The sequence below is a fragment of the Equus quagga genome, chromosome 3, assembly GCF_021613505.1.
Source record: "Equus quagga isolate Etosha38 chromosome 3, UCLA_HA_Equagga_1.0, whole genome shotgun sequence".
Taxonomy (NCBI): Eukaryota; Metazoa; Chordata; class Mammalia; order Perissodactyla; family Equidae; genus Equus; species Equus quagga.
Window position 1 is genome coordinate 118438819 of NC_060269.1, and position 13232 is coordinate 118452050.

At 33.4% G+C, this 13232-nt stretch overlaps 1 protein-coding gene across 1 annotated transcript in view; it reads left to right on the forward strand.

The window, feature by feature from the left end:
- Positions 1 to 6236, forward strand: part of LOC124237449 (gamma-aminobutyric acid receptor subunit alpha-2) — a 127189-nt gene extending 120953 nt beyond the window's left edge. The window contains exons 10-11 of the mRNA XM_046657075.1: positions 101 to 280; positions 5940 to 6236. Coding sequence (XP_046513031.1) covers positions 101 to 280; positions 5940 to 6236 — 477 coding nt within the window. The remainder of the gene's footprint in view (positions 1 to 100; positions 281 to 5939) is intronic.
- The last annotated feature ends 6996 nt before the right edge of the window (positions 6237 to 13232 follow it).

The following is a 13232-nucleotide window of genomic DNA, read 5'->3' on the forward strand; positions in this document are numbered from 1 at the left end:
GTATGGATTTTATATTAGAGAAAGCTGGATACTGTTACAAGTAATGTCAAAATTTTCCCAATAAACGCAGTAATGAATTTCATATTGATGTTTCTTGTAGTCCCCTTCAATAAAAGCTGAAGGCATTACATTAACATACAACTCAGTGAAGGCACTTCTTCAAGGAGCTAAGCTAATACGGTTCAAGTGTATAGCTTTCTCATGGCCCAATTTAATCCAAGAAAAGACTTTAGAGTACTTAGAGAAGTGGATGGACTGTATAAGCTTCAAACAATCATCTGTAAGTATCCCTTTCTTCAGTTAGGATGGTTAGCCCACAGTTAATAGCGTTATCTGACCAGGGAGCATGTTGTTGTTTTACAGGTAATGAGCTTTCTGGAAGCCACAGTGACTGTAAAAAAGCAACATGGTATACAGAAAGAGCATTGATTTGCCACTTTGGAGACTGGAGGTTTTCTCCAAAGTCTGTTATATTTAGTGTTATATTTATGAGAGCTCCATTTCTTTATTCTGATGGACAATCTCTGAGATCCTTTCCACCTCCAAAACCATGTGATCGTTATTTTTATTTATATGCCAGGTCACTTTGACTGATAGGTATCTATATTTTATCTAGAGCATTTCCTCACGTTATTAACACACTATTTTATCAAATACCCTTAGGAAGCCAAGATTGGTTTGCCACTGCAGAGTAAGACATTTTGATTTCTGTGATCAAATTTTACAGACTTGAAGTTTTTAAGTATATATTCAGATACTCTAATAAAGTAATAACCTCAGAATATTCTGAATCTTATAAAACATCACTTAAAAATAGAAGTTTTGGGGCCAGCCCTGGTGGCCTAGTGGTTAAGTTTGGTGTGCTCTCCTTCAGTGGCCTGGGTTCGATTCCTGGGTGTGGGCCTACACCACTTGTCTGTCAGTGGCTATGCTGTCGCAGCAACTCACATACAAAAAGAGGAAGATTGGCAATAGATGCTAACTCAGGGGGAATCTTCCTCAGCAAAAAAAAAAAAAAAAATAGAATGCTTAATTAATGTGGGTTATATTTCCTTTTCATTCTACTTCAATAACAACATCAACAAATCCTATAGCAGCATAATTTACTCTTTTTTCCCCAGATAATTTATAAAAATACATCATTTACTGATTTTGTATATAGCCATATTTTTCCCCTCCCCACTTATATGAGTCTTAGTCATAAGTAAAACAATTTCCACAAACAGGTGGAAGTTCCACAAGCATTGTTTTTTAGTTGAGCTTATTTTAATATTTCCCAGTCTGACATCTATAGATGGGGAAATTGAGGACTTTCAGGATAATTACATAACAGAATTGTAGGCCACACTATTGGAATCTGTTTCTATTAATGTAATAAATACTTATATTCTATAAAATACTTTATATGTTTATATATTATAACAATTTATATATATATATATATAATCATAGTAATCATTCTGGTACATGTCATTCACTTATCATGAAGCAAACATCTTTTTGAGCTTGCTCTGTGCCAGGAACTGTGCTAGAAGCTCTGCAGTGTACACTCTATGCTTTCAAGGAGCTTACAATCAAGTGGAGGAAAAAAGAAGTGAAGAAAAGTTTATGTGCCATTATAGAGACAAGCACCATGGTGCTGTGGAAACACATGGAAGGGGTACTTGCTGTAGTAGGAAGTGATGCCTCAATAGATGTGATTTTGGGCTGAGTCAGTGTAAAAGAGGTCTGTCTAAGGGACCAATGTGGTTTGATTACTAGTTTCTGGCTCAATTCTGGTATCATTCACAGGTAGGGAATACAAGAGGGTGAACAGGTTTAGGTCGGGAGTGAAAGTGACTTGAGTTCATTTCTGAATATTTTGTATTTTAATTACCTGTGGGATATGTAGGTGGAGAAAACTAGTGAAACATGGTAGGAATTCTGGTGAGAGATATTATATCAGTCACACATGAAGAGGTAGCAAAAGTCGTAAGAGTCACTTAAAATTAATAGAAAATAGTGCTGGTTTGCCTTCATTTCCCCCATTCTTCTTCCACTTGATTTCACTCTTCACATTTAACATTGTTTTCTTTACTTGTATTTTCAATCATACCTGGCCTTGTTCTTCAAAAGATATGAAGCAGCCTACCTAAGAGCCTTAAAGTAGAAACACGGAATGATAAAATTAAACTGTGAGAAACTAGATAGTAAGAAGTATCAGAGCTTGCCTAGTTCTCAAAAGAAAAAAAAAAACTACATAGGGACATGGGCATTAAAAAAATTATCTCATGGCAGTTTGTACAGTTAATTCAAAATAGACTTTCTTGGACTATTTCTCTTCAAGAGTCTGAAGGTCTGAGGGTAAGCCAAGAGTTACACTAAATTATGTAAAATTAGTCTGGAGGGGTCTAATCATGTGGCCCAGGTATCCAGCCTGCTGATGTTCTGTCTTGATCAGAGGCTTGCATGATATTCGAAGAAGAATTTATAACATAATGTCTATCAACTTGGTTCTTTTTAATAGAAGATAATATTGAACAGGGCAAGGGTAATATCTTCTCGAAATGGCCTAGAGTACGGATATTCTTTGGTACTATCACTAGCAGATCTACGTCTTACAAAGAGCAGTAATAAAATATTATATGGACTAATCTATAGACTCTGCTTTTGTAGATTTTAGAATTGTAAGTCAGCAGAATTTTTCTCTATATACATGATTTTAATTTTAAGTAGATAGGAATAATTTGCTTTACTCTAGATTTGTGATAACTGTTTTCAAATGAACTGAGGGGAATTATTTTATCCTTTAAAAGAAAACTTTGTAAGATTTTGAGCCAGAAAGTCTTTACTGGGTTATGGGGTGGATTTGAGAAGATTTAGTACCATGGGGGTGAGCTCTTTTTCATTCAATGAATTGGTAAGAAATTATAGGTGCCAACCACTGGGTTTTGACTGAAGATAGTACTCCTTGCTATTGTATTTTTGCTTGCTACTCATTCTGAAAATAGTCATTTCCAAGTTCCAAGGGAGCATCTTAAAACCAAAACCATCATCTTGGCAAGTACTGAGACAACCTCTGAAGTTATACTAATAGCCAGATATTGAACCATACTTTGAACAATGAAGAAAAAAAAGATGAAATTTTGCCCTTTGTAGCTTAGTCAATGAAAGTTACAAGCATATGTTGGAATGATTTTAACACTGCATATTATCGTGTCCACAGTGTTGGGATGAAACAAAAAACACAAACATTCAAATAGGAGGGCTGCTATTTGGCTAGTGCATACTGGTACAGCCCTTCTGACTATTTACAGCTGACGTCCATTTGGATTGGTCAGAGTATCTGTTGTGATTTAACAAACTCTAGAGTTTAACAAACACCTGTGTGTTTATGTACAAGTGAAAGGTATTCAAGTGGGAGGCAGGAAGGGTGTTGGTAAGAGTTAATACAGAGTGTCTATCTGTAGACCCCTCTTGCCACAAAAGACATTTACATTTTATATTTCTTTGTCTAAATGTCTAGTCCTTACACCATAACTGCTGACCCAACTTAAATGTCCCTCTCTATGAAACCTTTCTTGAGCTCCTCCACACGATGTTTATGTCTTCTTCCAAAGATATAAAGTATATTATCTATACTTCTTGTACACCAGTAATCATTGTCTCGCTTGTAATAATCATCACTACTTTCTACTAAGAGACTATGAGTATACATTCGTTCATTTGATTCTCACAAAAGTTCAATATGGCTTTGGTATAATTAGCTCCCTTTTTTCAAACTGGAAGCTGAAGCAAGGAGAGGTTAAGAAACATTTCCAAGGTCCAAATTCTCTATAAGTGCAATTTGAAATCATTTTAAATGATGTTTCAGTATAATTGAAATAATAACAATACAAACACTTTACGTTACATACTTTTTGGGCTAAAGAGTCCTTTGAAAATATTGACCTAGTGATATAAGCTTCAATTGGAATATTTTAAGAAAAAGTATTCCCGGGTTTCAAACAAGTTTCTCAGAGAAGAATCACATAGCATGGTGTTTAAAGAGATTCAGAAGTCACCCACATCTGAGTTTATCTACTTTTTTAGCCACTCAGTAGACAGGAGACCTGGTCATGTCATGAAACCTCTTTAGCCTTCATTTCTGAATTTGTACCATAGGCTTAACAATAGAACTTACTTCCAGTAGTGAAGTTTTTCACAACTGACACCCTCAGGCTTAACACTCAGTGTGATACATCTTAGCGCTTGGAAGGTGTTAGCCATCATCTCCTTACCATTTATACACTTGGAGATTACCTTCCATTTGTAACATGGTTACTACACATGTCATTACTGAAGGAAACCTGTTTTATAGCTTTTGTAAAGTTACAAATGGTAGTCCCTCACCCCTTTTCCTTATATACTCCAGCCAAGGCTGGAAGACTGCCTCATCAGCAAGGGAAAGACGAGAGGGAGAAACCCAATGCAGGTGAAGGACAGGAAATCGCTTTCATATCTTATTTTACTTGAACATTTTGAGAATTCTTGGTTCAAATTAACTGATACTCAGAATTCTGTTCTAGACCAATTGGTCCTCTAAATCTGTTGATTTATGCTGTTCACTATTTTGTATAATTCATTGCCAGCTCATTTTGTTTGCATTTAGATAACCAAAAATATGTTTCTATTAGCATAGAAATGCAGGTAAATACTACTTATACTTTCAGGTTTCATTAATTCAGCTACATATTATGTGACTACCTCATGGAAGGCATCATGCTAAGTGCTAAGGTTGTAGTGGTGAACAAGACAGAAGTAGCACCAGCCTTTATTAAACTTAGATTCTAAAGAGAGAGGAAGATGTCAATCAAATAATCACACAACAAAAGAAAGACTTTACACATTTTGAAACATGCCATGATGAAAGTAAACTGCGTGCTATGAAAGAGCACATATGGGAAGCAAGGATTATGATAGGTAAGTGGTTAGGAAAGGCCTTTCTGAGGAAATGACATTTGAACCAAGACCAAAATCTGAGAGGGTGGAGGGAAGGCATTCCAGGCTGAGGAAGTAGCATGGCCAAAGGCACCAAACAAGGAAGTATTCTGAAAACTGAAGTTATTTGAGTGGGACTGGTATATAACGAACAAAAAAAAGAAGCCACGGTAAGAAGTACTGATTTTATTCTAAGTTCCATGAGAGAGTATTTAAGAGATTTAAGCAGAGAAGTAACATGATCCCATTTATGTCTTAAAAATTCCCTTTGGCTATAGTGTGACTAACAATTAGATGAAGTCAAGCCAAACTGGGAGAGCACAAAGGAATATTGCTTGGTCCAGGCAGGAGATGATTGTGATCCAGACTAGAGTGGGTGAGAACGGAACTGGGGAATATACAGAGAACCAGGTTGTGGATGAGCTAGGCAAAAATCCAAAAGTTTGTATTTCATCTTCTTTCTATGTTGTTAGTATTTATTATACTGCCATCTGTATATGGTTACTATTTCCCACCATCTGAGTAAAGCATTGCTGTATGATTTTGACATGAAAGCGGAAATCCTGTTATCAAATTAAAGAAGTTAAATTTCTTCATTCAGAAGATGAGATTATTCATTGTAGTTGATCATTCCTCTTGTTAAAATATTTCTACATTTCATTTATTCATCCACTCATTCATTCAAAAAATATTTGAGTGACTTGTAAGAGTCAAAACTGTTGCGTCATTTATTAAAGTTGTATTTTTTATTGTTTCCCATGTAAACAACAAAAAAATGATCCTCTAGGAAAATGGTACCATCGATTTTTACCTTGGGGGTTTCCTCAGCCTCGTGGTTTTATTTATTTCCTTAAATTCTTTCTTTCTAATGGATAATAATGTTTATCAAGATACTTTTCTTCAGAATTTGAGCTGGAGTTCAGAAAATATTAAGTAGCGGTTTCACCCCACATTCTGTTAATTCTTGTATTTTTCAATAGAAAAAAGAAAAAACTTCTGTCATGATACAGAACAATGCGTATGCGGTGGCTGTTGCCAACTATGCCCCGAATCTTTCCAAGGACCCAGTTCTCTCCACCATCTCCAAGAGTGCAACCACGCCAGAACCTAACAAGAAGCCAGAAAACAAGCCAGCGGAAGCCAAGAAAACCTTCAACAGTGTTAGCAAAATTGACAGAATGTCTAGAATAGTTTTCCCAGTTTTGTTTGGTACATTTAACTTAGTTTACTGGGCTACGTATTTAAACAGAGAACCTGTATTAGGGGTCAGTCCTTGAATCTAGGCACAGGTTATCTTTTGGATGTATAGCAACGTTAAACTTGATTTGTTTTGCTATGTACAGTCTGACTAATAACTGCTAATTTGTGAACCAACATGTACAGTATGTATATAGCGATGTAGCTTACCAGTAGACCTCTAATGGAGACAGGCATTTGCTAACTCTTGGAACTACAAGCAAGAAAGCACCCCATGCCCAAAGAACCATTGCCTTTTTTGAAGATTTACCCTAGGAACTGGTTTAAAGTGGAATTCAGATGACCTGATTTATTTCCTATACCACACTTTATGGAGCCTTTTGATTTAGGTCTTACATAAGAGTATTTTCTACTGTGGCCTAACTGTAATTGTAAAATAACATTGTCATTCCAACATGAATTCTCCTAAGTAACAGAACCTAGTATCTGGACCATCAGTTCCCTTCCTGAGTGCTCAGAACCCCTGCTAGTGTAATTGGAAGCTTAGCACACCTCAGAAGAAAAACTAGAGATTTGAAATCAGCTTTTAATTACTCTGTATAGTATCTATAGCCATGTACATATTACAGCATGACTAGCTCAAATAATTCAAGTCACCCCTGACAGGATGTTAATTATGCCTAGAATTTAATAACTATCAGAATGTTGTGGCCATTACATTTTTAGCATCAATTTATTTGAACGTAATAATTGAAATCCTACCGATTATTTTAATCATTGAAAACTACCTTAAATTAAAAAAAAAAAGACAATAATGGATCTTATTCTTTCCAGGTATGTGTTGTGTTGAAATTGCTCAGCTAAATTTTCTTGGTGCTGGAGCCTGGAAAAGTATCCAGTTTGGCTGCTGTGGAGCAACATTCATATTGGACTAGAAAATTGTGCCAAAAACTCCCACTGATGAGAATTCATAGGTGTCACAGAATATGGATAAGCACTTATATGATTCTCTTCTTTCCTGTTTACTGCAAATTCTGCCTTAAGGCTTCTTTTCATCAGGACTCAGAAGCCACTAATTACAAAGGAAAGGGCCATTAATTGGCACATTTTTCTGTCTGGAAAGCAGCTCTCTCAGATAAGAATTAATGTAAATCTGCTTTTGTAAATTGCAACTTTAAATTTCGCTGACTCAAATTTACAACAGCTTTGTATACTAGAAGAGGTTTTGGTAAGAGTTGAACATTTTTAAACTGAAGCTTTGAAGCATCACCAATGGATTGTGGATTAGTTCACATGCACAAACGTAAACACACACACACATATAATTAGCTAAATTAGAACACACACATACCAACATGTAGCTAAATTGGAAACCACAATTTTCAATTTTATATAATTACTAATGGGAAAAATTAATTTTCTTTTAATCTTTAAAAAATACTCTTTATGTTTCGGTTTATGCCCCTGAAATATGTTAATAACAGTTAACAATTGTGTCTTATGCCTAGATTCAGCGTTTTTGGCAAACTTAAAATTCTTTTGACTCACATATACATTAGCAGTTATTAGTTGACTTTTACTAATAGATACACCTTTATGATGGTGTTTTTGTAGAAATATAAGTAGTCAAATAGTGGCATTTCTTGCAGTTTTGTACAGTATTTCAGTATAGTGCATAAATAGGTATGTTCATAAAATCAATAAAAAGAGTATCTTATGGAAATAAGCAAAATCACAACAAAAATTGCTATTTCTTTGCCTCGTTTAAATTTTATTTTTTCATTTTCTTTGTTTTAGTGTGACTCTATTATGTGCTCTGCATGATTGTATTAATTCCAAGGTCACAAATGCATCTTATTAACAGAATTTGCTGTGAAGACAGCCTTGACATTAAAAATTCCCTCCCACAAGGTAATCCATCATCCTTAATAAAATAAAATTGTTATGTAAGCCAATAAATGTATTTCTTTAATTCCCTTCCAAGAACACCTTCTTTGTCATCTACATAGTTTTAAAATGTGCACTTTATTCAGACATTGAAGTGGAAGATATCCTATTTTCTTACATATTTAAATATAGCGTAGCTCTTCTGTGTAGTTCAGGAAAGTGTGCAAGTCTAAGAAGGTACACGATGCCTGATGGTGAGCAATACAAATGCTTTGTGTGGTATATGTTATCAGACACTTTGAAATTTTGTTCTTATAAGTTCTGCATTGCCCTCTTAATGTCTGACTATAAACTATAAATTTATAAATATGTAGATATGTAAAAATAGCTGTAAATAACAGTTTCTGTAAGACAACAGGAAAGACTCACCTATGCCTTTGGCAAGGGCCGCACTTACATTGATGGCACCAGTTTTATTAAAAGTTATGGTAGATTGACCAGAAAAGTGATCATTTTTGTTACTCTTATTTATATTTTCACTTGTTAAAATCTTATGTGAGCCTAATGACATCCTGACAGTTCGTATTTTCTGATAATGTGGACGAAGATTTTCTGTTATTTCTCTCACTCTGGTGTATGTTTTAGACACTTCTTAATCTTTTACTTTAGATAAATGAGAGGGACTTTTGGTCTTGCTGGAGAGGAGGTATGATGCATGGAAAAGGATTTTAAATTATAAAACCATAGTCTTTATAATTATTCTTTCTTCCATAAACCATTTAAAAAACGAAAAATAAAAGTGACATGGATTTATTAATAAAATTAATTTTTCAGGAAACACATTTTTAGTAGACTAACAGTGGTCTCCTTTGCCCATAATGTTATGGCAAGTTTATGCAGTTGTACATGGACATAGTTATGGTATGTACAGAATGTAGATAAATACATGTACATATATAAAGATATAATCTCATTGTTGTATAGCTACTGCTCCGATTCAGCTAATATTTGTTCAACAAATATTTTTTACCTCCTACTATATGCCATCCCATGGGGATGGTGTTAATACCATTCATATCACACCCACAGAATTTAGTTGAAAATTAAAGTGCATCTCATTCTGATAAAGACTTAAAATCAAAGACTGAATGGAACATGTAAATTAGTTTAGCACTAAGAGTTCTTTAATGAGCTATGAGATCACTGGTGTGCTAGGATAGTGGCGGTTTTGCTCTTTTGTCCTATCCATGTTCCCGTTGGTTTGAATATAAAAATGGAACTAATATAACCATTTCATAAATTTCTTTAAACTTCAGTGATTTTTTAAGTGCCAGTCTTAATGTTTAGCAATCTTTTCAGGGATCTCTCTATTTCGAATTTATCTCAGGTTTGGATAAGTGATCCCCTTGAACCACATTTCCAATTTTATTTCTTAAATAGTTCATAGTTTATTTAAAAAGGACACAGATATTTTTCTTTGATATATATATATATTATATATATACACACACATATATATAGCAAATGTTTATGACGTGGCTCTTTTTACTTTCATGGTTGAGGGAACTGAGCTCTGCCATGATATCATAGCTTCAGAGGGACATCAAAGCTCTATGCATTCTATGGATCCTGTACTTTGGCATGGCCTCTCCTCATTCCAATGAGAGGAAAAGGGAATAGCTCAAGTCAACTTCTGCAAAGTCATGATTCTTCAGCATCTATTAAGAATTTTTTTTCAATTGTTCCGTACTTGATGCTCTCAGACAATGTCTGCAGCACGTTAAAGTGTTTATTACTTCATTTGAAATCGAGACCCTATCAATAGGTTTATTACACAGGTTATTCCTGTTATTAGTCTTCTGGCATTCCTATATCTATCTTCATAGTTTTGAAACAATTACCAGATTTTTTTTTTCGTATAAAAAACATTCAGAATTTCAAGGGAATCATGAGCTGGCAAGCTTCCCTGTAGTGCATTTATTTCCTTTTAATGGAGGTCTCATGAGCACCTCAGGCTTTCTTTTTATTAATAGCAAAGAACACAGATGTGTAAAATGTAAACTGGGGAGGGCTGTGGTTGTTTTTAAGATCTGCATGCTTGAGAACTAGAGACACTATATCAAAATCACTCACAACAGTGTGGACAAAACAAATTATGATATTTTTCTCTATTGAATTCATCCTTTAAAAAAAGAAATTCAGTAATTAATAAAATTCTTTAATATCCATAACCTTGTGTTATCAACATTTATATAAAATATACTAATATTTTCCATTAGTATTTAAGCGCTTATATTTTCATCAAATTCAAAGACTAATTCAGGACCTGAAAAACAGAGAAAGAAGTATCAAAGAGAAAAACTCATTTGAAAAATGAAGCAGTTGCTAATTAAATCTAGTGATGCATTTTTCCTCTTTAACTCCTAAGAGGAGAAATTATACATATGTAAGAATATACAGAAATATTTAACAGTCATGATTCTATCAAAGTAAGCATCATGATTAAAATACTAAAATAGATGAAGTTCATGTAAAAGGCATTTGGGAAAGGTAATAACATAATATTCAAAATATATTTCTTATTAGAATTTTGTATCATGTTTTTCTCGAAAATTCTTAATTATCCTACTATTTAGACCACTGGTTTCAACCTTACTTGGTTGAAATATTCTACTTTTCTTCATTTGTATAAAGAAACCTTTCTTATATATGTAGTTGTATCCCCCACTTCAGACCACTTTCTGTGTGTTGTAAATATATAACATCAGTTAATATTTCCCGTAAGCAAGAACAACTAACAGATTTATGTTTCAGTTTATAATAATATTCCCAAAGAACCTTTAGTAAGGTGTTAGCTCTGATTAGAAGTGTGTGTGTGTGCGTGCATTTCCAAGGTATGAAAGAACATTTTGAGAAATTCAGACAAATTTATGAAATCTAAACAATTTATTTTATTAATGGGTCCAATCTCAAATGTAGCTCTTATTAAACTAGCAGTTAACTTAGTCAATATACTAGCTTTTTCAATAGATCTGTAACAAACATGTTAATTGGAATTTAGTCTTCAGCCATACATACGGTTAGAAATAGCCTTCCTATAAATGTGTAAATGTTTTTCCAATGGGTTTCTAACTGTTTCTTTTGAGCCATTAAGTTCAAAATCATATCGCAATTCTGCTTATAAAGTAGCATAGAAAAATCTTTGAATTCCAAGTTTCTCAATGGAGGTTAGTGAAAGCCTGCATTAAATTAAATATCTGGTTAATTATTTGCAAATACCGAGTCATTGATATTAACTATTGGTTAGTTGCATACCTTTTTGAATTGAAAGGGTTCTGAGGATACTTTCATGGAGGACTCATGGCATGCTAGTCAATGTTCTAAGCCCTTTACATATATTACCTCATTCAGTCCTCACAACTACCGTAAATCACTGTGTGATTCTAGAGTTCTGGAAGTTTAGAATTTCTATATAGTACACCAACACACTAGTCTAACACATATTTTAGACAAAGTAAAAAAAAAAAAAGCTGTATTTTTTTTCCTTTAATTCAAATTTATATTCACATGGTTTTGGGAGCATCAATCCATTAGGAAGGCCACTATATACTTTCCTACAGGACAGAAACCAAGCAAACAAATACTAAACACTAAACTGTACAGCAATCAAGAATCCATTTTTGTGAAACTAGCTATTCACCAACACTGACTACAATTTAGCTTCTGGGAATACATTGTGTTTTTCTTTCTTGTTCTATCGGTAATGATAATGTATAAAAAACACTTAAAGTTGATTAAGCACACAAAATAATAAGCACTTTTCTTTGTTTTCTTCTTTTTTTAAAATTTTATTTTACCAAGTTGTGTTAGGGGTTGGAGAGGTTTTGTTTTTATTTGCAATATTGTTGGTTTCATGACATTTAAACCTATTGGGCTTCAAAGATTATGTATTGATTTCATCAGTTTGTTGCAAATTACTGTTTATAGTAAGAAGTCTAAACTGACTCCAAATAAATGCCAGTGTTGGAATTGTAAAGGTTGAATTAGCTTAGTTGGTATGAAAATTTCAGTTTTTCTTTCTTTGTTTTAGAACACTTACTTTGCCATAACATGCTGCCACATGCAAGCCAATATTATTGGATAAATTTGAGTAAATCCTACAAAGTTTATTTGTAAAAAGAAATAGTATTAGGAAAGAAAAACAAAGGAGTTAGACAGAGAATTACTTTAGGGATAATGGCTTATAGATTTGTTCCCAATTGTTTATTTTTAAAATATTCAACATAGTTGTTGAAAGTTGTTGAACCTCTTAGCTGTGTTTTAAACCCAGTGTAATGTGTGAAGAAATTTAATGTATAATTCGAAAGGCCTAGGTAAAACTGACCTTTGAGCCACAATTTTCATGAATTAAACCCTATCATCCATGGATAAGTCCTTGATTGTTTTTTGGTCTTGGGTTCCTGCTCCATAATTGATTTAAAGTTTGTTGGTATCCAGTTTTTCTCAAGATTCTTCTGAGCAAATACAAATTCATGTTTTGGTGTGCTCCAAATTAAGAATGTGACCTTTCATGAAATATTCCCTTTAGAGGCAACTTGCATAGAAACTTAAGAAAGTTTCATATTTGTTGCTAAATTAGAAAAGAAAAAAGAAGAATTAGATGTTTTTCCTGTGCTACACATTAATGATAAAATTACATGCAGAGAGAATGCATGATAAAGCTCCAATACTAAACTTTGAATATTCACATTAGGTAAAATTTGAAATTTTCTGGGTGACAGTAATCTTGTACGGTAGAATTCTGTTTTGATAAAATCATTTTGGAGCTAATAAAATTGTAATTTGTGACCTTGTTGTAATTGGGAAAAGTCACTATTTTTTATGTATGTAAGATAATTTGACCTTTATTGAATGTGTCATTATGCTTGCTGTTTAAAAAATTCCTAATTAATCACATGCAAATTAATGCTAAACATTATCTTTTGTACTTATTAAAATTAATTTAAATATATTTGATCTGAAAATTGTGTTTTTTATACTCTAATCATTCATTACATGTTTGCTTACAAGAGTTGAATTCATTGTAAATGTGACTTTTTTATATTGGGAGATAGCACTGATATTTTGTGATAGAGATTTTAAATGCTATTAGTTTATTAAACTTATTTTTAAAATAAGAAGTTATAGAG